The sequence below is a fragment of the Phacochoerus africanus genome, chromosome 3 (genome assembly GCF_016906955.1).
Source record: "Phacochoerus africanus isolate WHEZ1 chromosome 3, ROS_Pafr_v1, whole genome shotgun sequence".
Lineage (NCBI taxonomy): Eukaryota > Metazoa > Chordata > Mammalia > Artiodactyla > Suidae > Phacochoerus > Phacochoerus africanus.
Window position 1 is genome coordinate 98,579,243 of NC_062546.1, and position 25,217 is coordinate 98,604,459.

The 25,217-nt window shown below is 52.2% G+C and overlaps 1 protein-coding gene across 7 annotated transcripts in view; it reads left to right on the forward strand.

Annotated features, from left to right (window-relative positions):
- Positions 1 to 534: 534 nt before the first annotated feature.
- Positions 535 to 25,217, forward strand: part of ARHGEF10 (Rho guanine nucleotide exchange factor 10) — a 96,826-nt gene continuing 72,143 nt past the window's right edge. For 3 of the 7 annotated variants that reach the window (XM_047772231.1, XM_047772234.1, XM_047772237.1), the window contains exons 1-5: positions 542 to 611; positions 7,455 to 7,534; positions 14,662 to 14,760; positions 23,301 to 23,519; positions 24,164 to 24,451. In XM_047772231.1, the coding sequence (XP_047628187.1) occupies positions 14,706 to 14,760; positions 23,301 to 23,519; positions 24,164 to 24,451 (562 nt within the window). In that variant the 5' untranslated portion in view covers positions 542 to 611; positions 7,455 to 7,534; positions 14,662 to 14,705. Of the gene's footprint in view, positions 612 to 7,454; positions 7,535 to 11,624; positions 11,829 to 14,661; positions 14,761 to 23,300; positions 23,520 to 24,163; positions 24,452 to 25,217 lie in introns of those variants that run through there. The other 4 variants (XM_047772235.1, XM_047772236.1, XM_047772232.1 and 1 more) reach the window with 4 other exon arrangements.

Below are 25,217 nucleotides of genomic sequence, written 5' to 3' on the forward strand. Positions count from 1 at the left end.
CTAGAACCCATGTTCACTGGAAAGGTGCCGGGAAAAATAAGCACTTTCAAAAAGCACGCAAGCTTATGTGTGAAATCATTCCATTTCCAAACTCCCAAGACTTGGCGGGTCTGGGAGCAGCTGACCTTCCGAGCAGCCAGGAACGCCCCTGCAGGCAGGGCCAGCTTGCGAGGGGAAGGGGTGGATGCTCTGGGGACAGGGAGGGGGTGGGGGGAGCTGGGGGTGTGGTCTGCCTGGCGCCCCCTACCCAAGGGTCCGCATTCTCAGAGCTCCACCTGGAAATGTCTGCGGTACTGGGGTCCCGCGGAGCACCCCCTGCCTACGCGTGCGCAGCGGAGCCGGGCGTTGGGCTGAAGGAGGGGGCCCGGGCGGCCACGTGGCTCCACAGGAATGCGCGGGCGCGTGGGCGGAGCGCGGCCGAGGAACGGGCGGGTGTGGGAGCCAATGGGCTCCGGGTACCGTCCAGTTAGACCAATCACGGCGTGAAGGTGGGCTGTCTCCTTGTGGGGGGGGGGGGGGGGGGGCCGGGGCGCATCCCTGGGCGGCGGACGCGGGGCGGGGAGAGGGGCGCTCGGAGGTACGGCAGACTGGGGTCCCGTCCGGGCTGCAGGGTAAGTGCGGACACGGGATGGTCTGGGGGCGGAGAGGGGTCCTGCGGGGTGAGAGCGGGCTGGGAATGGATGGTGGTCCTTGATCGGCCCCTCCAGCGAGCCTATCGCGGAGACTCGGAGATTTCTTTTTTCCTTCCAAAGTTGCACTTCTGCCCAACTCCCCCCGAACCGGCCAAATCCTGCTGCTCCGTGGAGTCCGGGCTGCCCGCCTGTCCCGGGGCTTTGCGGGACGGTGCCAGGGCCTCTCCGGGTGCTCCCTGCCCTCGGGCGCAGACAGTGCAGGTGACGTCGGCGATAATGCGAACCGCGGCGAGACCCCACCGGCTGTCAGGAGTGTGCAGGAGGGATCCCAGGCCTGGGCCTGGAGTCTGGATCAGCTCGACCCCGTGAAGCTGCTGGAGGAATGGCAACTTGGGGTGTTTGGGTGGGGACCAGTATTTTATATTTTCTTATAAAGGCAAAAGTCTGAGGCCCACCTTAGGGTGAAAATATTTATTTGCTACTTTAAAACCCTGTGCGTGTTTGCTCTCACCGCCCACCCCCCCCACCATTGCTGCAGAAACTGAAGCAGGTGTATGACCAGTGGTCGCAGGTGCCTTACTGAACCCCACCTGGCAACCTGGCAACACTTCTTCCCTCTGGGAGACCCTCAGTTGTTACTTAAGAATCTGAGTAAATGTTCTAGCTCTTAATAGGATGTGTACATTCTGAGAAAGCAGCAGACATATTTGGTGCAGTGTAATATTCATTTCAGTTACTAGTAGTAAAAATTCTCATTAACACAAAACAATGGATTTTTAGGTTTTCTTTGGTTAAGCCACAAAGGAAAATACTGTCAATGTTCTGGATTTTGTGCAGGAGTTAGTTCATGTCCCTCCAGGTTCAATTCTTGCTTAGAAATGTATTTTGAACATCTGTTTTATAGGAAATAACTTTTATTATCAAGGAAAGGTGAGGTGTGCTCTTTGTACAATTTTAAAATATCATCCCTTAAGCTGTCACAATGCTTCCTTGATTGGCCTGGGATATAATTTAGTGGCCACATCTGCACTCAGGTGACTCAGTGAGGAACTCTTTAAAGTCAGGTGTAGACTTTCATGGTTTCCTGATTTTAGGTGTTATATGTAGTTTTCGCAGGTAGAAACGTGAGCGGAGTGAAATGGGACAGAAGGGGAACACACGTGGTGTAAGATGATGGGCCTCCTGGAAGTGTAGTTTAGAAAGAAGCGGGGTGCGGGGTGTTTGGGGAGCTTTGCAGTACAGAGTGGCGTTCGGGTCCAGGTAGACGTGACAGGGGTCTGAGAGCTGCAGCCTGGTTTCTTTCTGCAGGTGCGGGGCAGGGCCAGTACTGGGCATGGCCTGGGACTCCTGTGTGACATGTGATGACCTTGAGCAGTAAGGCCTGGGAGAGCTGGCAAAGGACCTACTTGTCCACCACCAGTCCCCAACCATCACACCCCCTTTTTACCAACTCAGGCTCTTCAGAGATCCTCAAGCTTCCCAACTTGAGGCTTTTCAAGCCTGTTTGCGTTTATTTCTTTGTGTGTGTGTGTGTGTGTGTACACTTTCCTTTTTTAAATTTTTTATTTATTTATTTTTTGTCTTTTTGTCCTTTTAGGGCCGCACCCACGGCACATGGAGGTTCCCAGGCTAGGGATCTAATCAGAGCTGTAGCTGCTGGCCCACGCCAGAGTCACAGCAATGCCAGATCCGAGCCGCGTCTGTGACCTGCTCCACAGATCACGGTAGTGCCGGATCCTTAATCCACTGAGTGAGGCCAGGGATCAAACATGAAACCTCATGGTTCCTAGTTGGATTCGTTTCCTCTACGCCACGATGGGAACTCCTTTTTAAAATTTTTTAAAATTAAATTATAGTTGATTTACGATGTGTCAATTTCTGCTGTACAGGAAAGTGATGCAGTCATACATACATATATACATTCTTTTTCTCATGTTATCTTCTATCATGGTCTATCCCAGGAGACTGGATATAGTTCCCTGTGCTGTATAGTAGGACCTCGTTGCTTATCCATTCTAAATGGAATAGTTTGCATCTACTAACCCCAAACCTTCAGTCCACCCTGCTGCCCTGCTCCTTCTTGGCAACCACAAATCTGTTCTCTATGTCTCTGAGTCTGTTTCTGTTTTGTAGGGAGGTTCACTTGTGCCACATTTTAGATTCCACCTATGAGTTACATGGTATTTGTCTTTCTCTTTCTTACTTCACTTAGTATGAGAATCTCTAGTTGCATCCATGTCGCTGTGTGCACATTTTCAAAACTTTCATTATAAAGGTGACCAGTCATGGGCACTGCTGTTATTCTTTCATTTCCTGTTCTTCTTTATATCATTAAAGTAATGCATACCTGTTGGTAGAAAATGGGTTGTTGATGTTTTACGGTTTTATTACACAATGTTCAGGAGATTTAAAAAAAATTTTTAGAAGCTTTTTTTAGGTTTAACGTGTCTCTCTTCCACAAACCACCTTCTGATACTAGAAATTACTTTTTAAAGTTAAAATACAGCTCCAAGTGCTGTGCCAGCCTAGAGTGCCCATTGTGGAAGGGAGCTATGGAGAAACCCATGCGTAGGTTGGTGATGCTTTGCGCTCACCTGTGGATGTGGGCCGGTCAAGCTAGCCTTCCTCAAGGGGATTGGTGAGCTGGCCCATCCCAGGCACCAAAACCTTGACTCAGTGATGACTCCTGGACTGGGGACTTTATGAAGAAAACATAAAGCCCTGATGGCCACCTGCAGCAGAGGGTCCTCGCCCTGATGGCCACCTGCAGCAGAGGGTCCAGAAAGCATCAGGGCCCTGCCGGCGGGGCTTTGCTTCCTGGGCTGAGGCTGCTCAGGCCAGAGGCCGGCAGGCTGGTGGTGGGAACCAGACCCTCATGGGTGGATCACTGTTATTTTTTAGAAAGGACTGTGACATTCAAACTCCCAAGTCACAGACCTGAATTTTGCACTTGTGTCAGTGCTCACTGGTGCGGAGTTAGAAGAAAGGCCAAGGGCACACATACTGTTTTATTGTTATTCGCCTTGTTTCTCCAAAGGGAAGATAGGATTGTGACTTTTTTAAGGAATGTGGGGGCCTTCCGCCGGAGAGGCAGTGTCTGTGCTGAGGCGGAGCACTGTGTGTCTGTCTCTTCACTGTGTCAGAGGGCCTTGGGCTCCGGGATGGATGTGGGGCAGCCTGAGCGAGCTTGAAAGTGTAGGCATTTGCTTAGCAGTGTGGGCCAGTGTTGATACAACCCGGGAATTCCAGAGTTAACCAGGCTCCTGTTTCAGGAGCCAGGGTCCGCTTCTTTGTGAGGAGCGCTGAGCTCTGGTGGAAAGAATTCAGTCTTTTCCTCCCAGTATGTGCAGGTCTGAACCCAGCCAGGTGGTGAGAGCAGGCGGTTGGGATCCTGGGGTGGTATGAGGCCAGGATGCTGCGTGGCATGTGTGCATAGGGCTGTGGTCTGACGGGGTGGCCACCTGCCCCCTCCCCAGGACAGGACTTGGCTCCTGGCCCTGAGCCCTCTTGCTGCAGGGGCGAGAAGAACTTGATACAGCAGGGCGCTAGGCAGAGGCCACCCTGATTCATGTACATCACAGAAGCTTGGACTGGACATCTGCGTGGGCAGTGCATTCAGCCAATGGAAGCCCAGGGCCCAGGGCAGTGCCTCTGTGTCAAAGTTCTTGTCCCCTGTAGTGTGACAAAGGCTGCTTTTCAACTGGAACTAGGGTCATTCTCCTGCCTTTGGGCTCTAGGGTCTGCAGGGTTCATGATTCTCCGTCCCTGGGCCAGAACTCAGTGCCTGGAGGGGCAGACATGGGGCTTGCCGCCGGCCTCTGTTCTGGAAAAGCGTTTAGACATGCGATGCTCCCGATGATTTAATAGGAAAGAATGAAGGTGCGGCATTAGCCAGAAGACCGATGCCTAGGAGACCAGTCCCAGGTGTTTGCATGTCTTCAGCATGTGCGGCCCTGCCACGGGCCTTTGTTGCCTGTGGCGGGCATCTCCTGCTTGCTCTGAGCCCCGTTCTGCACTGTGTTGGGGAGAAGGCGAGGAGGTCATGTGTACCCCCAAAATGGGGACAGCTCCTCCTGATGCTTGTTCCCTGCTTTCTGTCCCCTGCGGGCGCACCTGCTGGCCTGGAGCTTCAGGGCTTTAGGACTCCAGCGTCAGGCCATCCCCTTAGGCCTCCTCTCTCCCCTGATGAAATACATTCAATGTCATCTTGTTTTCATGCTTTAAAAAAAATGAAGTTCTTGTACTAAAACTTTTCATAAAAGAAACAGCCTCTTTACAGATGGGAAAAGATGCATATGGTCCCACGACCAGCCTGCTATGGCAGATCTTGGAATGATTTGTTAATTTGACAGGTATATAGTGAGCACTTACTAGGTGCAAAGTACTAGTCAGTCCAAGACTAAGCAGTGACCAGAGGGACCAGGTCCTGTTCTTGTGGGGCTTATGCCCCAGATGGGAAAAGTAGATAGTACTTTAGAAGATGATAAAAATAAAGCAGGATTCCCGGCTGGGGTTGCTGATGGGGAGGGGCTGCTATGCACAAAAGTGGCCAGGCAAAGCCTCACTTGGAAGGTGATATATTTATTGGGTAAAGACCTGCAGGTGAGTGACAGCTGTGCTGATAGCAGGTTTATTTCTAGGCTGTGCTCTCTTCCATTGATATGCGTGTCTGTCTTTATGTCAATACCATTGTTTTGATTGCTGTAGCTTTGTAATGCAGTTTGAAATCTGGAAATGTGATACCTCCAGCTTTGTTCTTTTTTTTTCAAAATTGCTTTTGGCTATTTGGAGTCTTTTGTGTTTACATACAAATTTTAGGATTGTTTGTTTTACTTTTGTAAAAAAAAAAACGCCATTGGAATTTTTATAGGGATTGTACCGAATCTGTATTTTGCTTTGGGTATTGTGTAGACATTTAACAATATTAATTGCTTCCAGGAGTTCCTGCTGTGGCACCATAGGTTAAGGATCTGGTGTCACTGCAGCTGTGGTGTAGGTTGCAGCTGTGGCTTGGATTTGATTCCTGGCCTGGGAACTCCCATATGCCAAAGGTGCGGCAAAAAAAAATTAATTTCTTCTGGTCCATGAGCATAGAATAGCTTTCCGTTTATGTGTGTCTTCTTTAATTTCTTTCATCAGTGTCTTTTTTTTTTCTTCCATCAGCATCTTAAAGTTTTGAGCATATAGGTCTTTAACCTTTTGGTAGTTAAATTTTTTGCTAGATTTTTTTTTTCTTTTTGATGCAATTGTAAATGTGATTGTTTTCTTAATTTCTATTTCTGAAGTGTTCATTATTAGTGTATAGAAATGCAACAGATTTTTATATATTTATTTTGTGTCCCGTAACTTAACTGAACTTGTTTATTCTTTTTTTTGTCTTTTTTTTTTTTTTTTTTTTTTTTTTTTTAGGACTGCACCCATGGTATATGGATGTTCCCAGGCTAGGGGTTGAATCAGAGATGTAGCTGCCAGCCTATGCCACAGCCACAGCAACGTCAGGTCCAAGCTGTGTCTGCAGCCTATACCACAGCTCACAGCAATGCCGGCTCCTTAACCCACTGAGCAAGGCCAGGGATCGAACCTGCATCCTCATGGTTACTAGTCAGATTCGTTTCTGCTGAGCCATGATAGGAACTCCTGAACTTATTTGTTCTAAAAAATTTTGGTGAAATCTTTAGGATTTTCTATATATAATATGTCATCTGCAAATAGTGACAGTTTTACTTCTTCTTTTTGATTCTTTGCCTTTTATTTTTCTTACTTAATAGCTTTGACTAGGACTTCCAATACTATTTTGAATAAAAGTGATAAGAGTAGACATCCTTGTCTTGTTCCTAATTGTAGAGAAAAACTTTTCAGCTTTTCATCCTTGAATATGATGTTAGCTGTGGGCTTGTCAGTATGGCCTTTATTATGTTGAGGTCCCTTTATACCCACTTTGTTCAGAGTTTTAATCTTGAATGGGTATTGAAATGTGTCAGATGCTTTTTCTGCATCTATTGAGATGGTCATATAATTTTTATCTTTCATTTTTTAATATGTTGCAGCACATTCATGGATTTGCAGATATTGAACCATCCTTGCATCCTTGGAATAAATCCTTCTAACATATTGTTGAATTTGGTTTGCCTGTATTTTGTTGAAGATTTTTGAATCTATGTTCATCAAGGATATTAATTTGTAATTAAATTATTGGCTTGTAATTTTCTTTTCTGTGGCAGCTTTGTATTCTGCAACTTTACTGCAATTAGGTATGTACAGGATATTCCTTCCAAAAGCAGTGGAATGGACATTTTTTTTTTTGTCTTTTCTAGGGCTGTACCCACAGCATGTGGAGGTTCCCAGGCTAGGGGTCTACTCAGAGCTGTAGCCGTTGGCCTACGCCACAGCCACAGCAATGCAGGATCTGAGCTACGTCTGCGACCTACACCACAGCTCACGGCAATGCCAGATCCTTAACCCACTGAGTGAGGCCAGGGATCTAACCTGCAACCCCATGGTTCCTAGTCAGATTCGTTAACCACTGAGCCATGACAGGAACGCCCCAGAATGGACATTTCTGTAAGGCACACGTGGGACATTCTCCAGGATAGATCAGATGTTAGGTGACAAAACAAGTTTTGATGCATTTAGGAAGATTAAAATCTCATCTAGTATCTTTTTTGACCACAATGGTATGAAACTGCAAACCAGCCATAGGAGGAAGAGGGGAAAGCCCATCCTTGTAGCTGTGGCTGCTGTAATTGCACTTTCTGCACTGTCTCCTGTGCTGCTGCTTCATTTCCATCATACTGATCATGAGCCTTGGCTCTTGCCCCACAGCCTCCTGGGGGCGTCCTCTGTGCACCTGGCCCTCCTCTCGATGCCCTGTCTACCTGATGCCAGTGCGACCTTCTAAAAAGGTGAGTCTGGCCATGTCAGTTCTCTGATCAGACACCTTCTGTGGATGTCCTCTGCCTTGGACAGGTCCCCATGGTGGGTGGGACAGCCACCTCTCCCCACCCTCCTCTGTCTTCTCCTCAGTCTTCCTTGGGAGAGCTCTGTTGGCTCCCTCCCTGGGGCTGTGCTCTGGCTCCTCTTTCTTCTTCCCATCCTTGGGGTGTCTCAGCCCCTGCAGCAGGGATGGCCGTGGGGGAGACGTAATTGCAGCGGCTGTCTGGACCCTGCTGCTGCTGTGGTCCAGGGTGTGGTCCAAGCCAGCCTCTTGAGGGATGATGTCCCTAGAGTGGGACCAGGTGGGGCCAGGTAGCCCACACCTGGGCTGAGCTGTGCCCTGGATGTATGATGAAAGGCTCTGCTGAGCTTTGGGGGTCAGTGGCTTCATTTGCATTTGACTGATGTAATTACACATTTGCACAGTGTCTTTCCTTCTCTGTGGCATAGCTTAACTATGTTTCTTATAAATAAGGGGAACTCTTTGCTAGAATGTGAGTCCCTGGGGAAGGGCCCTCATGGTCAGTCACCCTTGAACTTCCACCTGGAGCTGCAGTAGGTGCCCCTGCAAGAAGGCCGGGGACAGGTTTTAGCCCCAGGAGTTTTCCCAAGTTACTTCCATACCCCAAGCTGGATGACCGTCTCTGTAAGGATGATTTTTGAAAGTTGGAGTTTACTTTATGCAAGAAGTTGCTGGGTGTATGGGTTGTAGGAGGAGGGCTAGGATCGTTTCCTGCCTTCTCCTTCCTCACTTCCCCCTCCTCTGATTACTGGAGTGATGGGGTGTGTGCTTGCCCTGCATCCTTGGTCAGTCTTTGGCTGGTATGTGCTGCGCACGTCCTTGGATCAGGCACGTGTGGTGTGGGAAGTGGCTGAGGACAGGCACGGCCTGAGAATTAGAGAGAAAGAGACGCCCACCAGGCAGCCGACTTGGGTACAGAATGTCACCCACAGAGATTCAGAGGCCAGTCCAGTGACTCCCCCTGGCAAGGGTAACTTTCTCCTGTTCTGTCTTATGGATGTAATACCCTATGTGATGAAGAGGTTTCTCAAAGACTTTGCCAACTAAAGGCAGAGTCAGCTTTGTCCTTGGTAAGTTTTGACAACATGAAGCCATGTGACTTTGTGTAGGTGGCTTCGGGCTTTTGAGAGAAGGCTCTTGGCTGGCTTGTCTGACTGCACGGCCATGTCTGTGCCTTCGGACGCAGGCGTGTTTCACGGTGAAGCATTTGTGCCTGTGTCTTGTCTGGGTGCTGATCCTGGAGGGTGGCAGGTCACTGTCCCCATGATGTCCCCCTGACTCTGGGGACACATGGACTAGGGGACATGGACCCACACCCAGAGGCGGGGGCCAGGGTCAGGAACGCTGGCACTGTTGGATTTTGGAGGGACTGGTGCAGACCAACCGCAGACCAATCCAGTCCAGTCCCATGGTTTGGGTTTAAAGGATGGAAGAAAAGTCCCAGAAGAGTGAGGGGCAGGAGGGGAGGGGGAGCCTGGGTGGGGCCGAGCAGCATCACCCACCGTTGCCCCCCTTCCCTTCCCTCCCCTGCCCCTCTCTTCCCTCCCTTCCCTCTCCCCTTCCTCCTCCCACAAGGGTTTTCTGAAAGCAGACCACAGTCAGGTAAGGTTCTGGGTTTTGTTCCTTATTAGGGGGCCCTAATAAATAATTAAATGTGTGTTTTCACCTCTGTAAACATGCATGTTATGGACTGGGTGTCAGCCAAAGCCTCACGCACTCGTTCTCTTGGGCCCACATGTAGCAGCATGTGGGGGTCCCTCAGGTGTCTGGGGAGGCTCCAGGGGTGTGTCCCCCTCACCCCCTCAGACTCCCTGGGGGTGGGCGCATCCTCAGGAGTGGGACCATCTCACCACTCCCTCTCCCTCTGTCTGAGCAAGAGTGAGGAGCTCCTGTCCTCTGGAGTCTGGATTTGGCAGTGGGGGGAACGGGACAGTCACTCTGCGACTGTGGAAGCTAGGCCCAGTCCCTGTCCCCCTCTCCCCTCAGCTGGGGCTGTATTTCCACAGAACCAGACCTGCATCCCCACATTGTCCATCCCTCTTCCTGTGGGCTGCCCTCCATCCTTAGGCCCAGGACCTGGGGCTTGTTCTGTTCGGGACCTACTCCTGTGCTCCTGTCACCAAGCTGAGGCTGTGCCTGCTTCCAGGGACAGACTTCCCAAGGAAGAGTTGTGTCCTTTCCTCTTGGTCAGGAGCAGAGCATGGGGGTGTGCAGGAGGGGCAGGGGGAGAGGGAGGGATGGAGAGAGACAGAGACAGAGACAGAGCCAGAATCAGAGAGAGATGGACACAGAGGCAGAGAGACACAGAGGCAGAGACAGGCAGAGAGGCAGAGAGGTGATGGGGGCTGTTTGCAGGGAGGAGGGCCCAGGAGGGGTGAGTGCAGGAGGGGTTGGTTTAGAGATGGCAGTGGAGGTGTGGACCTCAGGGCTGCACGTGCCCAGGGCAGGAGGCAGTGTGCCAGCCTCTGTCCAGGTGAGCCCCCCCTGCCACCCCCCCCCAGGTAAGCCCCCCCCACTCCCCCCAGTTCTAGGGCCTGGTCCCTGGAACTGTGGGGAGGAGATGTGAACAGCTGGTGGCCCAGTGCTGTTTCATGGCTCCTGCCACATGGAATGAACTGCTCCTCTTCATTATTTTCCTTTGGCGGGGAGTGTCCTGGGAAGAGGCCTCAGTCTGACAGGAGTCCCAGTGGGGCCCTGGGTGCTGTCACTTCTGTACCCTTTGTGGTAGAATTAGATGATCACAAAGTAGAGTCCCCTGCACATTGTAGGGGGAGCTGTGCTTTTATGCTTTCTCTTCCTTCCTTTTTGTGAGTGTTATATCTGCCTAAACATCTGGGGTTCCCATGTGGTTTAGCAGGTTACAAACTTGACTAGTATCCATGAGGACGTAGGTTCGATCCCTGGCCTCGCTCAGTGGTTTAAGGATCCAGCCGTGAGCTGTGGTGTAGGTCACAGATGTAGCTCGGATCTGGTGTTGCTGTGGCTGAGCTGTAGGCCGGCAGCTACTGCTCCAATTCGACCCCTAGTCTGGGAACCTTCATATGCTGCAGGTGCGGCCCTGGAAAGAAAAAGAAAAACCTGTGGAAGCTTTCAGTGAGAAGGGCTGGTGTGTTTGGTTTGCTGTGGAGTTTGGTTAATCTTCAGTGGAGCCTTTCAGCAGGACCATGTGCTAAGATCCTGTGAGCTTCCCATTTTTCCTTCCTGGGTCTCTGTGTGGATGTCGGGCCTCCCTAACTTGAGGCTGGTCAGAAACACCTGGTTTTGGGCACAGGCAGCTATGAGCTACCAGGGTCCCTGTCCCCCACATCCCCGGGCTCTGTCCTCAGGTGTGAGGTGTTTGGCACCCTCTGGGCTTGGTGGTGCAGCTTGTCTCCCTGGTGCAGGACTCCGGGTGCCTCTGACCTGCTGTAGCACTGTCTCTGCTGCATGGACGCCACGGGTCCCAGCTGGGCTTGGGGTCAGGGTGGGGGGGAACAGGCTCAGCCCAGGTCTGTCCCCCTACCTTACTGTGATCAAGCAGCACATTGTCGGGGAAGGCTGGATGTTGGTGAAGCGCCCCCAGTGCTTGCTGTCTGGTCTGAGCAGGTGCCCTCTGCTCCCAGCCCCACAGCAGCCGGCAAGGACATCCTGTCATCTCTGTTCACAGCCGAGGTCACTGAGACACAGAGTTTGTCCAGCCGGAGAGTCGGCCCAGAGCAGGGTTTCCCCAGACTGGTTCCAGGCCCCACTGCTTACTTGTCCTGCTGCTTCTGAGTGGAAAGAACCTTGGCCAAGAGTGCGCTGCTGTCCTCGTGTTTGGAGCCCCGAGCATCCTGTGCTCAGGAGACACCTGCTGGGGAGGTGGCCAGTCCCCCACCTCAGAGCATCCATGGTAGCCTCCCTGCACACCTGCAGAGACAGCACACGACACTGACAACACCACTGGGTAAAGACTTGGATCCGTTTCCATGAAATTGTGGGAAAAAAGAGATTGGGAGCTTGCATAGCCGCCCAGAAGTGCAGCACGGGCCCGGCCCCCATGCTTGTCTCTATGGCTGCTGCTTCTGCCGCACGTCATCTTTTTGTTCAGAACTACAGTCTGAGTGCACAGTGAACTCTTTCATTTGGAAGCTTAAATTGGAAAGTGACCCACAGCCTGCAGCCCAGACCGGCATTATCTCCTGCTGCTGTCAGCCCCAGAGGAGCCTTGTGAAAGGAGGCTCGTCCTCTGTCCCTGAAAATACTGTCTGCAAACCTGGAAGGTAATCAGGAAGCTGCAGGTGCCAGGCACGTGGCAGGCTTATGGCGGGAGGGAAGCCTGAAGCCAGTTTTGACCTGGCTGCTGTCAGGGAGCAGGTTTCCTGGGGCTGCAGGAGGTCCCAGAGGGGAACATGTCAGTGCTGGGTGATGCCTGTGGGGTGGGGTGGGGAACAGGGATGTGTGGGGCTCCGAAATTCAGAGGCAGATTGTGTGTGTGTTGGTGCATGCCTGTATGTGCATGGGTGTGTGTGCCTGTGCTTGCATGCCTGTGCATGTGCATGCCTGTGCGTGCATGTGCATGCCTGTGCGTGCATGTGTGCAAGTGCACATGTGTGTGCACGTTCGTGCCTGTGCGTACTCATGTATCTCCTAGAGAGTTCCCTTCTCAAGAAGGCAGCTTCCCATGGCTGCTGATTTGGGAAGAAAACAAGCCCTGAGTTTCTACTTGCCTGAACTTCTCACACAGTAACTCACACAGGCAGAGGCACCAGTCCCAGCTCTGCCACGTGGAATGAGAGCCCTGAGCGCTGTCTTGGCTTCGTCATCCTCAGGCAGGGCCTCTAGGATGGGCTTTGTCCTGGCGTCCGGGGTGCTCTGAGGGCGAGCTGTGCTTAGTTAATAGGATCAGGCAATGGAGTGGGAAAAACCACAGGCATATTCTTCCTTTGTTTTGTCCCACATTAGCAATGGGAAAACAAGAAGCCAATTTGACTGTATTTTTATGTGTTTGAAGTAGAAATGAATAGCGTTCATGTGGTTTAAAGAAAGATTTGAAAGTGAGTAGACAATGTGGTTGAGAATCCTGAATTCTGTAAGAAAAAGCCACTTGACCACAGGTCCGGCTTGTGTGTATGTCTGACTGCTCTGTACCAGCTCTGGGCAGATGACTGGGACATCTGCCTGCGGGATGGTGCTGGGATCACACAGAGGGGCGGTGGGGGCTGCTCTGCTCTGAAGCTCACCCCCTGTTTCCTTCGGTGTTGCCTAAGACCCAACACATGGATGTGCTGAGTGTTTTGTGTGGTCGCCTGGCTGGCCTGGCTCCACAGGAGCTGATGTACACCTGACAGGTGTAAATACATGCCCAGGCATGTTTGACTTGCTCCTGGGGGTAACGGGGCAGTTGTGTGATCCTGAGTCGTCCCACTCTCTGATCCGTGTGCATGTCGCCTCACAGTGACCTCTCGGCCCAGCACGAGGGAGGTGTTAGTTGAGGGTTTGTTGGCTGAATCGGGGGCGGTCATTGTGTCACTGTCAGGAGCCAGCATGTTCCCCTGTTGGATCAGAGTGTGAAGGTGTCAGGTCCTCTGGTACTGTCCCAGCTTCTTTGGGTTCCGGTGCCCTGGCCCTGTGGTCTGAACATGTCTGTCCTAAATGGTGTGGAAACTAGTTTCTCTCCAGGAGGCAGGACTGTCCTCAGTTGCTGTCACTGGCTGTCTCTCCTGTGGGGTCCATGGGGGGTAGGGTGGGCCGGCGCTCCTGGCCTGCCCTGTGCCCTGCCCTGCTCCAGCCTTGCTCCTGGGACAGGTGCTGCCCTGAGTCCCAGGTGAGCGTGTGGTCGGAGGCAGGTGCATCGGCATCAGGCCCTCAGCATCCTGCAGTAGCTGCCCTCGGGTCTCCCCTGGCTGGGCTTCTTAAACCCCCCAAGGCTTTGTTTCTTCCTTAGGGGAGTTGTGTTAACAGGAGAGGTGACACGCTCATGTTGAGCACAGGACATCGTGGGCTGAGCGTGCCTGATGATAGGTCATCCTGGGAAGGCCAGGGACAGGCCACAGGGGCTGAAGAGCAGCCCAGGGCAGCAGCAGGGGACAGGGGATGGGAGACCTCATACCCACGGGCATTGAGTTGTTGACCAGGAGCTGCTCTGTCCCCCCAGGGCAGGTCCACAGGGGCCTCAGCAGCCCTGAGGACTTGAGAGCAGCGTGTCTCCTTTGAGCACAGAACGAGCTGCCTGTGCAGATCAGTACAGGGTGGGGCCGGAGGGGCAGCATCCTGGGAGCATGGGACGCCAAGCTTGGCCCTGCCCACGCCCACGGTCTTTTGTTCTACTCTCCTTGTGGCAAGTGGGCAGATGAGGGGTTGCTCTGGGCGTGGGCAGGCTGTGGCGCGAGGGCTGCCCCCAAGCCTCGTCCAGGACCCCAGACACCAGGAAGGTGCTTCTGCAAAGTGCAGCTTCCCCATTGTGGTGGAACCCAGGCAGGTGTTGGGGTGAGCACTCGTAAACGGGGCCGTGGTTAGCAGGACGGCCTCTTCAAGAGGGAGGGACTGGCCATCTCATGACTTAGCTGCTGTCACACTCGCTTCCAGACCGCGTTTTCTAAGAGCCTACAAGGAAACAGAAAGGGGGGGAAAGAAAGAGAACACGCAGGCATGCAGAGATCCAGCCCAGAGCCAAGGGTTTAGTGACACACTTACTTAAAAGGGCTTAAGAAAGTGGTCAGCCTCATCCTTAATCCTCAGAAATGAATTCTTCACTCAAAGCTGTTAAAGTTTGGTCAAAGGAAGCAGCAGTAGTCCTGGACTTTTGTGTTCATCTCTCCCCTTAGAACATGTATAATATTAAGCAGAGAGTTGAGGGCGTCTCCCAGCCCCTAAATCCCAGTTGCAAAAATAAATTCCTGGCTGCAAATCAATGTGATGTCAAGACACTGGGACTCTCCCTTTCAGTTTGCACTGTGTTATTTCAAAGAGGTTTACATTCTTTACCACTGTAGGTGGTAGGGCAGCTGTGGGTGAAAAATCAGTGTTTTCCTTTTCTCAGGTGGTGGGTGGGGCACCTGGTGGGGTTCAGCCAGCCCCCCGCCTGCCCCTGATGGCAGTGTCTCATCCTCACAGAGTCCCTGTTCCTCTGAAGCCCAGAGCCAGGTGGACGCGGCGGCATGGACCAGCCGGGGCCGGCGACTCCCGCTTCAGAAGGTACCTGTTGCAGGCCAGGTGGGTGGGTCCGAGCAGGCAGGTGAATTAGGGCTCTCTCCTGAGACTAAATTGCTGTCATTTGGGTGTGATTTGATGGGGAGCTCCCAAGGAAGAAGAGGGTCTGAGCAGACGCCGAGGAGGCAGAGACCCAGAGACCCAGTGCCCCCTCGCTTTGGGGGTGTCCTGGCCAAGCACCCCCCTGCACACACTGGTGTCTAGGTTACCTCAACCCACCCCATTAGATGGATCAAACCTGGGTAGGAGGATACAGGTGGGTGACTTCCTGTTTCAGAGACTAGATTCAGGCCGAACTCCAGCTTACTGACTGTCATGTCTGGGGAGCCCCTGGCTGACCTGGGGCAGCTTCCTTTTCCCTTCCTCCCTCTTCCTCCTCTCTCCTTTCTCCTCCCTCCTCCCCTCTTTCCTCCCTCCCTCTCTCCCTCCTCCCTCCCTCCAACTGCCCCTGAGCCAGGACTATGAAGCGGGGGCCACCTCCCTGCAGTGGAGTAGCTGCCAGAGACTGGGGTGCGGTGAGCCCAAGAGGGTGAGGGTGACCTCACCCCTCCCACCTCCCAGCATGGCTTCCTCAGGGTCCCCCACAACTTCATCCAGGTGTGCGTTGATGGCTTCAGGGGTCTTCCATACTAGATCCGACTTTGACAGTTTTTGCTGAAAATGAGACAGGCTGATCCTGCCCACCGCCTTTCAGCCCTGTCAAAGAGGTGATGTCCAGGTGTCCTCCTGTGCCTTTGCAGGGACAGTCCCCAGGCGCCGGCAGTGTGCTTCTGGGAGCTGTGGCTGCGGGCAGCAGGCTCTTCCACAGCTGCCCTCCTGCCTCTTCCTTCCTGCCTGTCACTGAATAAAGCCATTGCTGCCACCTGTGCTATTTTCTTGTTTCTAAGGTCACCAGCCTATGAGCTAGCTCATGGAGTTTTCCTTTCCTCTTGCCTTTGCATTCAGGCGGGATGGGGCTCCCTGGGGTTAGAATACAGCAGGAGGGCCCAGGAGCCCTTTCTGCACCAGTGTTTAGGGCTCCAGATGATGTATGACCTGCTCAGACCTGTTTCCCATCACCTACTCCCTCCTCCTCCAGCACCAAAAGCCCACCTGTCCTGTTTGTCTTCACATTCACGAGCAAGTCTGACAGGCGAGGCTCAGTGATCCTAGGGCCCAGCCCGACCCACCAGGCCATCCACGGGAACGCTCATGACCCCATCCCCTGGCAGAACCACTCTTAGCTGGAACTGATTTCGGCCAGGAGGAGATGGGCCCTGCCACATGGACCATGGTTCATGGTCTTCCTGGAAGGTTCCCTCTGGGGAACCCGGGAAGGTCCCGCAGGTGCCAGGTATTGCCATGCAGTGAGGCTTCCCTGTCTCCCTGGACAAATGGTCCTTTCCTGGCTGAGAGGTGAAAACTTAGGTTTGACTTAGGTGAAAATGATGTAAACATGCTAATACCATATCTTAAGCATGCTAATACTTACATGATTTCCTGGGTAGTTAACTCTTGTGATGATTAGCTATGGGAATAATGGCCTGGCATCTTTTTGATGATTCAGTGATACGTTAATTATAATTTCACCCATTATTAAACTGAAACTACCCTCTTCTAAAGCCTTTGAACATGGCCAGGGGCTAGAAGTCACTGAGGTCTGACCTTCCCAGCACACTGAGCCACAGCAGTGCTTGTACTCTGATCATTTTTCTTTTTTTTTTTTTTTGTCTTTTTGCTATTTCTTGGGCCGCTCCCGTGGCATATGGAGGCTCCCAGGCTAGGGGGTGAATCGGAGCCGTAGCCACCGGCCTACACCAGAGCCACAGCAATGCGGGATCCGAGCCGTGTCTGCAACCTACACCACAGCTCACGGCAACGCCAGATCGTTAACCCACTGAGCAAGGGCAGGGACCGAAACCCGCAACTTCATGGTTCCTAGTCGGATTCGTTAACGACGGGAACTCCCATTTTTCTTCTTTTTCCCTCTTTTTTTCCTGCATAATTGCAGCCGTTGAATATACCTTTTAAAATTGTTGACTCTGTTTCAAGGTCATGTTTAAAGCATGGTAAGTATTTTCCATGTCACTGCGTGGTGGCTGTCACAGCTGTCATGTTCAATGGCTGCATAGTGTTCCATCTGCAGTGTCATTATATCTTCAGGTGAGATAAATCTACCTCATGGCCACTTGTTACCTGTCATCAGGCACCTGTGCCTTTTCTAGAAGTTTCCTTGATGACAAGTCAAGTCGCCCAGGTAAAGTGGGATTTGGAGGCGGGTTGTACAGCAGAGAAGCTTTAGCTTTGAGGGCCTCATCCACGGCTGCTTTGGTCTAAAGGTCGACCCTGAGGTGCAGGAGCTGAAGACCCAGAGCAGCTGTGCATTTCTCCAGGCTTCAGTCTCTGTCCTCTTCTGGAAGAACAGAGCTGGAGTAGCTCCAACCTCAGGAGTTTGCGCTGAGAGGTGAGGAGGTCACGTCCACCTGGAGGCTCTCAGCTCAGCAAGTTAGAAGATGCTCTGGGATATTTCAGGACACAGAACTCACAGTTTGGGGATTTTAAAGTCACCACCAGCTCATGCCTTTCTATAGTTAACAGCAAAACAAAAAAGAGAGTCACTGTGGGGACAGAGTCATCACTGTCACCAGCTTCATGTTGATTCAGGTCAGTTCTCACCAAGTGCCTGGTGACTGGAGGTGAGCTCAGGGGAGGGACGATAGCACAGTGGGAGGTGTTTGAGGGTGAGGGAGCTGGTCTTTGATGGGTAGCCTTGTTCCCAGGACCCTGCTGCTCAGGGATCTACTCCTGGCTGTGACACATAGGACCTAGAGGTGGCAGAGAATGAGGATGCTGTGACTGGCCCCTTGTTGGTGGGGTTTGCATCTTGGTTCTTCTTAAAATTCTTCATAACAGGTCCCAGGGGAGTTGTGACCCAAGACATTGACGGGGCCTTGATGTGAAATAAGAGAAACATCAAGTCTTAAGCTTTGTTATTATAATCTGCTATGGTCTTACAAGCCCCTGAAACAATTTGCATAGCTTTTATCTCTCAACTTAAAAATGACCATTCTGGAGTTCCCGTCGTGGCGCAGTGGTTAACGAATCCGACTAGGAACCATGAGGTTGCGGGTTCGGTCCCTGCCCTTGCTCAGTGGGTTAACGATCCGGCGTTGCTGTGAGCTGTGGTGTAGGTTGCAGACGCGGCTCGGATCCCGCGTTGCTGTGGCTCGGGCGTAGGCCAGTGGCTACAGCTCCGATTCAACCCCTAGCCTGGGAACCTCCATATGCCGAGGGAGCGGCCCAAGAAATAGCAACAACAACGACAAAAAAAGACAAAAAAAAAGACCATTCTTGGAGTTCCTGTCATGGCTCAGCGGAAACGAATCCAACTAAGAACCATGAGGCTGCGGGTTCGGTCGGATCCCTGGCCTCGCTCAGTGGGTTAAGGATCTGGCATTGCTGTGAGCTGTGGTGTAGGTCATAGACGTGGCTCGGATCCTCTGTTGCTGTGGCTGTGGTGTAGGCCGGCAGCTACAGCTCTGATTAGACCGCTAGCCTGGGAACCTCCATATATTGGGGGTTCAGCCCTGAAAAGACAAAAAAAAAAAAAAAGACCATTCTTGTATTTTTTTCCTTTCTGTGTGAATTTCATGCCCTGTCTGTAAAAGCTGTCAGTGGCTTTTTAGCTGTGCCAGAGAACTGTCTGCTCACAGTGGGGAGTGGGGGGAGGGACGACGACTTCTGGAGCCCTGCAGTGAACTCCCTCGTGGGGCAGGGGACCAGATCCAGCCCCAGTGACTCCCAGGGTGCCCTGGCAGTTGTGCGGACTGTGGGCCTTGGGTCCTGTGTCCACCGGGAGTGGCTGCCCTCTCTTGTGCTTTCCTTCTCCCCTCCCTGCCCACCTCCCCTCCCCTCCTTCGGACGGCCTAAAATCCTAACAGACATTCTCATCAGTGCAACTGGGAACACAACATCTTAACTTGCGGTGACTTATGTTTTGCCATCAGTGTAGTGGAGGCTAAAACCGTTTTTCATTGAACTATCCAACATAAATTCTTTTCCTCGATAATGGCAGCGTGGCTCCAGGTGACCCAGGCAGTGATGTGATGTGGGAAGGAGCACAGGTGCAGCCCTGGGAGGAGGGGTCTCAGGACCAATGGCACCCTGTCCCCTGCTTGGAGTAGTAGGTTGCCCAGGCGTCTGGAGTCACTCCTTTACCCAAGGGCTGCCGGGCGTGTGGGCCCCGTGGGGGAGGACAGACTGTGGACAGGCAGGTGCAGGCTAGGAAAGGGAGTCACGGGGTGGTGTGGTCATGCGGGGTACCCTGTCCAGGCTCAGGGGCTTCCCCGCTGCCCCAACCTGAGGTCTGAAGGCTGGATGCACCAAAGCAGTGGGCCGGAGCCTCACGTTAGCAGGCCAAGTCTGTGCCGAGGCTTCGAGCACTTGGTGGGTCCCCCGAAGACCTGTGGGAACACTAGCCATCCCAGTGTGGGTGAAGGGGAGCAGAGCACTACCCTGCTGGGGCACCAGGCCTTGTGAGGCCACCAGAGGAACACCTGGAAGGACAGAGCAGCGAGATTCAGGGACGTGAAGCCCAAGGACTTGGGCGTGATTGGACTCGTGGTTGGGGAGCAGGCAGAGTCTGGGGGCCCTCAGGCTCCTGACCTGAGAATCCAGGGGGACCAAGGCCCTTCCTTTTGAAGAGTCAGTGGCAGGGCAGGAGGACAGGGATCTGCTCCGTTGGGGACCCCACCTGTGGTCCCAGAGGAGATGTGGGTGGAGACATTGACGGAGCTTCCTGCAGATGAGGACCTGGGGGTGGGCATGCTGGGCCCCCCTTGGAGCCTGTCAGCATGGAGGGGAGGGGGCCTGTCCAGGAGACAGTCTGCGGGGCCTCTGTAAGGACCTCTAGGACAGCAGATGTCTGTCCTCTGCATGTCAAGACAGAGATGCGGGTCCCCGAGGCGTCTCTTTGGGGTATGGACGGCTGTCTCCTCACTGTGTCCCCACGTGGTAGCCCCTCTGTGCATGTCTGTGTCCTGATGACCTCTTCACGTCAGGACGCCCGTCACACTGGATTAGGACCCGCCCAGCAGCCTCATTCACCTTCATCACCTCTTTGGGCCTTGTCTCCATAAATATCACATTCTGAGGTCCTGGGCTTTGGTGTATGAATTTGGGGACACAATCCAGCCCACACACAGCCAGCTAGAGGGAGGAAGCCAGGAGGGTGCAGTGTCTGCACCACCAGAGGAAGGTCATGGTGCCAGAGGAAGGTTCACAGTGAGCAGGGGTTGTGAGGACTCGCCGTCCGTGGGCAGGAAGCCAAGTTCAAGGCTTGACTCAGGTGGTGCAAGGGCTGTTGTGTCCAGTGCTCGGCCCCTGAGCTTCTCAGCCTGAGGCCTTTATGCTCTGCGTTCAGCCCGAGGAGGTGCTGCAGGGTGGCCTCCATACCCCCTATCCTGTCCTGGGATCTGTCCCTCGGTTGGTGACCTTGGTGGTGACCAGCCCAGCTCCTGGACCAAGGGGGGACATCACCTCGTCTGCATGTCCCTTCTTGACCTGTGCTTGGCCACTTCCACATCTTTCATGAGTGTGATTTGGAAGCAAGCTGATCTCCAGACACCATCTCCAAGTGACCCATCGCTGAGGACCCCTGAATTGCAGAACCACGGCAGCTTTTCAGTACAATGGGTGTCCTCTCTGATAATAGCAAGGGCTGTGCTTCCTCTGACGACTCTGGCTATCGTGGCGCCCAGCAATTCTGGGTGTTCCTGACGTGTGTGCGTCTCTCCTTTCTCATGAGGATACCAGTCATGTTGGATTTGAGCCCATGAACTCCATTCAGTGTGACCTTGTCTTAACCAGTTACATCCGCCGTGAAATATTTCCAAATAATGTCACATTTTGATGGGAAATTGCCAGTGTATACCCCAGACCTTAAAATTTTGCATGTCCCCTGTCTCAGAAGTTCTGTTACTAAATATTTTATCTCAAAGAAATAATCATAGATCTGTACAATACTTTAAGAATATTGGTGAAGAAGCAGCCCAGATGTCTTGGAGTAGAAAATAGACTTTTCAGATTATGATATGTTCATACAGTGTCATATAGGGAAACCATTAAAATTACTTCGTTGAAGATAATTCAGTAATTGGAAAGAAGTTCCTGCCATGCTAACAAGCTTTTTTTTGAAAACTTAGGTATTTTCCCACCCATGTAATAGAAAATAACAAATATACCAAATATATTGATATTTGTTATCTGGTGAGGATGTAGAGAAATTGGAACCTTGTGCACTGTTAGGGGTGTAAAGTGGGACAGCCACTACAGAAAACAGTATGGAGCTTCCTCAAAAATATTAAAAATAAGAACTACCATATGATCCAGCAGTCCCACTTCTGGTTTTATTAGACTCAAAGGAATTGACAGCAGCACCCAAATAGACACTTGCACATCCACGTTCACGGCAGCGTTCTTCACAATAGCCAAGCGGTAGAAACAATCCCAAGTGTCCATCAACTGATGACAGTTTGAAGAAAACGTAGTCTGTATGCACAATGGAATATGATTCAGCCTTAAAACAGAAGAAGATGTTCCCACGCTGCAGCATGGATGAATCTTGAGGACTTTATGTTCGGTGAAATAACCTCCCACAAAAGGACAGGTCTTGTGTGATTCCACTCAGACGAGGTCCCCAGGGGAGTCAGAGTCATAGAAAGTAGATGGTAGGGCCGGGGCTGGTGGGGGCAGAGTTTCAGTTGAGGAAGATGACAGAGCTCTAGAGATGATGGCGGTGATGGTTTTGCAACATCGTGAATGACCTTAATGTTACTGAACTGCACACTTCAAAATGGTTAAGATGGTACATTTCAAGTTTTGCATATTTTACCATAATTGAAAAAAAGACTTTGGCTTCGATAGTTTAATCCCCCCCCCCTTTTTGGCTTTTTAGGGCCGCTCCTATGGCACATGGAGATTCCCAGGCTAGGGGTCGAATAGGAGCTGTAGCCGCTGGCCTACACCACAGCCACAGCAATGCTAGATCCTTAACCCACCGAGCAAGGGCAGGGATCAAATGTGTGTCCTTATGGATGCTAGTCAGATTTCTTTCTGCTGAGCCACGATAGGAACTCCAGTTTAATCCCTCTCTTCACTCACGTGTGAGAGCTGTCCCTGGACTACTGCAAATGATTGGTGTTTTCTTCTCCACTTTTCTACAAATTTCAAATTTTCTACAATGAATACATTTCTTGCCTGTTTCATTGCTGTTTTTGGTTTAAGGACATGTTTCTTCTTGACACTCTAATCTTTGTAGAACATATTAATCCTCTGACATTCGTATCTAATTAAAATATGAAAGTCAGCCACTTCCTAGAAGCCACAGAAGAAACCAACCACATGCTGGCATTTTCTCTCAACAGCCCTCTCATTCGGGGATTGTATCTTACAACCGCTGAACTTTGAGAATTAGGAAGTCAATTTATGAAATTTATTTTTAAAAAAGCATTGCAATCCCACAACTCAGTAGGCTCCAAAATATCTGGGAGGGGATGGAGCAAAAATGAACTATGAGCAGAAGACACAGGCTCTCCTGTGACCACCGTCACCTGTTTCTCTTGAAAACAAAGTATTTGTAAGTATAATTTATTGACTATTTTTATATATAATGTACAATAAAATAGGTAGACACAGAGGATTTTTGTGCTGTTGCACATTTTAATCCCAGTGTATGCATTTTTCCCTCGAAAAACTTTTTTAAAGAAAGCGACCCTTTAGTGACTTGAGATTACAGGGGGTAGTGTTCTGGTCTTTCAGACGAACTCTGCTTGAAGGACCTTTTTGTTTGTGATGTAAAAGCCCCTTGTCTCAGCAAATCCCTGTATCCTTCTCACTTCCTCCAAAAGCAGTCTTAGAAGGAATTCTCCTGACTGGGGTGACATAGTGGCTCCCAGCCGTGGGTCTACTGCATGTATGGTGTGTGCCCGTGGGGGTGAACAGCAGACAGGATCATGACACTCTGCCTGGGGGATGGCTGAGTTCCACGTGTCCCCCCTCCCAGTGGTTTACTTTTTTTTTTTTTTTCCTTGTTAGGGCTGCACCTGTGGCATATGCAAGTTCCCTGGCTAGGGCAGATTGGAGCTGCAGCTGCCAGCGTAGGCCACAGCAACTCAGGATCCAAGCCACGTCTGCGACCTACACCGCAGCTCATGGCAACACCAGATCCTTAGCCCAGGGATCAAACCCGCATCCTCCTGGAGACTAGTTGGGTTCATTACCGCTGAGCCAGAGTGGGAACTCTGGTTTCCAAGAGACTTTTTCCTAATGTGGCCCCAAGTCCAGAGTCTAAGTGTTTATACTCTCTGCCTTGCCTTCCCATCCAGGCTGTGGCCTCAGGTCCTGTTGGCTGTCCCCAAAGCCTGATGACAGTGCTTCCCCAGGGAGGCTGGGTGCCCACTCCCTGCTGCTGTCCTTGGCCTTGTGGCTTCTGTTTGTCAGGAGCTCCAGAGTCCTTTGCCCGAAATAGTCGTTAAAGCTGTAATGTATGTTCTCTTAAACTTTAGAGAATGAAGTAAAGTGTGACGCCAACAACAACGAGGAGGAGGAAGGAGAACAGCTGGATCTTGACAGTGGAGATGAAATTCCAGAAGCAGACAGACAAGCGCCTGGCGCCCCTGGGGCAGGGGATGCGGGAGCAGACACCCTTGGCCCTGCCACCACTGCTGCCCCCGCCCCCGCCCCCGCCACCTCCACCTGCACCACCCATGCCACCACCGGGTCAGGTATGTCCTCGGGCGCCCCCCAGCAGCCGTCAGCCCACTTGCGGGTAGAGCGTCCTGGGGAAGGTGGCGTTTCCCTTATGTGATGTGAGCTGATATTACAGCATTTAGGTTTGGCCGGGGTTCTCTTTGTTGTGCTATTTCCTGTGATTTTCAGTCGTGTCCATCTGCCTCTTTATATTTGGAGGGAACTGGTATTGCTGCTTTCTTATAAAAACAGTCTTATCAGTATAGTCACTGTTTTATATGAAACATTTACTCAAAAGCATGCTATTTGAGGTGAAATGCAGAAATTTAATGCACATTTTGAGGCTTGGAGGTGGACTGGGCAGTTTTGTTTACTGACCACTGGGCTGGCTGGGTCACCTCTTCACTTTGGCCATCACCACCTCTTGGCATGGTGAACCAGCCCCCACTTGTGGTGGCTTCTAATCTATTTACCCCATTGGAGGAGGCATCCAGGGTGCAGCCAGGCTCTGTGCACCCCCACCCCGAGGTTGTTCCTACCCCACCTGTGCTCCCCAGGGGCATGCTCCCAGGCCTGGGGGTCTCCCCAGCACCTGGGTGTATTGCCTCTTCTCCCCAGCCCAGGTGTGGCGGTGCCCCTGATGGCTGCGTGTTTGCCATGCTCTCCTCTCCATCCTCAGGTGTAGACGGGGCAGGAGCAGACACGGCCTCGCCCTCGGAACCGCCTCAGCTTGGGGCCCCAGCGAGGGTCAGCCCCTATTCCGTCATCGACATCACGCCCTTCCAGGAGGACCCGCCTCTGCCGCCAACCCCAGACCCGGGAGCTGAGGAGGAGGGCGCGACCCCGCATGTGCCCAGCGGGTACTTGGTGCCGGTGCCCTGCGGCTATGCCGTGCCCTCCAACCTACCACTCCTGCTGCCCGCCTACTCCAGCCCTGTCGTCACCCATGTGCCCACGGAGCCTGCAGGTAGAGCTCAGGCGGGGTTGGGTGCACTTGCTCCTCACCTGGTCGCTAGGCTGTGCCCCCAGGCCACAAGTGGCCCCCAGGTCACTTCAGTGACAAGAGCACGGTCCAAGAAGGGCTCAGAGCTTGTTGTTTGCGGGGATTTTGAAGCCTCCTCTGACTGGAGTGTGTTATCCCTTTCTCATCAGCCTCCCCGTCTCCCACCTCCCTCAAGGGCTCCAGCACCTTGTGCATTTGGGTGACATTTATCACATCTTGTTCTAAATCCAAGGTGTGTGTGCGTGTGCATGCACTCTCGTGTGGTGCGTGGATGCATAGATTATAGACTCTCTGAGGTCAGACTGACTAGCTGGGGCCGGTTCAGGGAGCGAGTGGAATGTGGGAGGAGGGGAGTGTGCCTGAGCGTCTGTGTGTGTCTGTGCGTCTTTGTGTCTGTGTGTGTCTGTGTCTCTGTGTGTCTATGTGTCTGTGTCTCTGTGTGTCTATGTATGTCCGTGTCTGCGTGTGTCTGTGTCTGTGTCTATGTGTGTCTGTGTGTGTCTGCGTCTATGTGTGTCTATGTCTATGTGTGTCTGTGTGTGTCTCTGTGTGTTGGGGGGGCACCCTGAGAAACTGGGAGAGGAGGCAGAAGTGCGGCGGAATAGGGAAGTGTCTTGAGAAGCAACAGCCAGCAGGGGGAGTTGCAGGGAGGGAATTGTTGGGGTGCTGGTGGTCGGGTGGCAGCGCTGTGACAGAGTGCTGCTTAAGGAGTCATGATTCACCTCTGCTT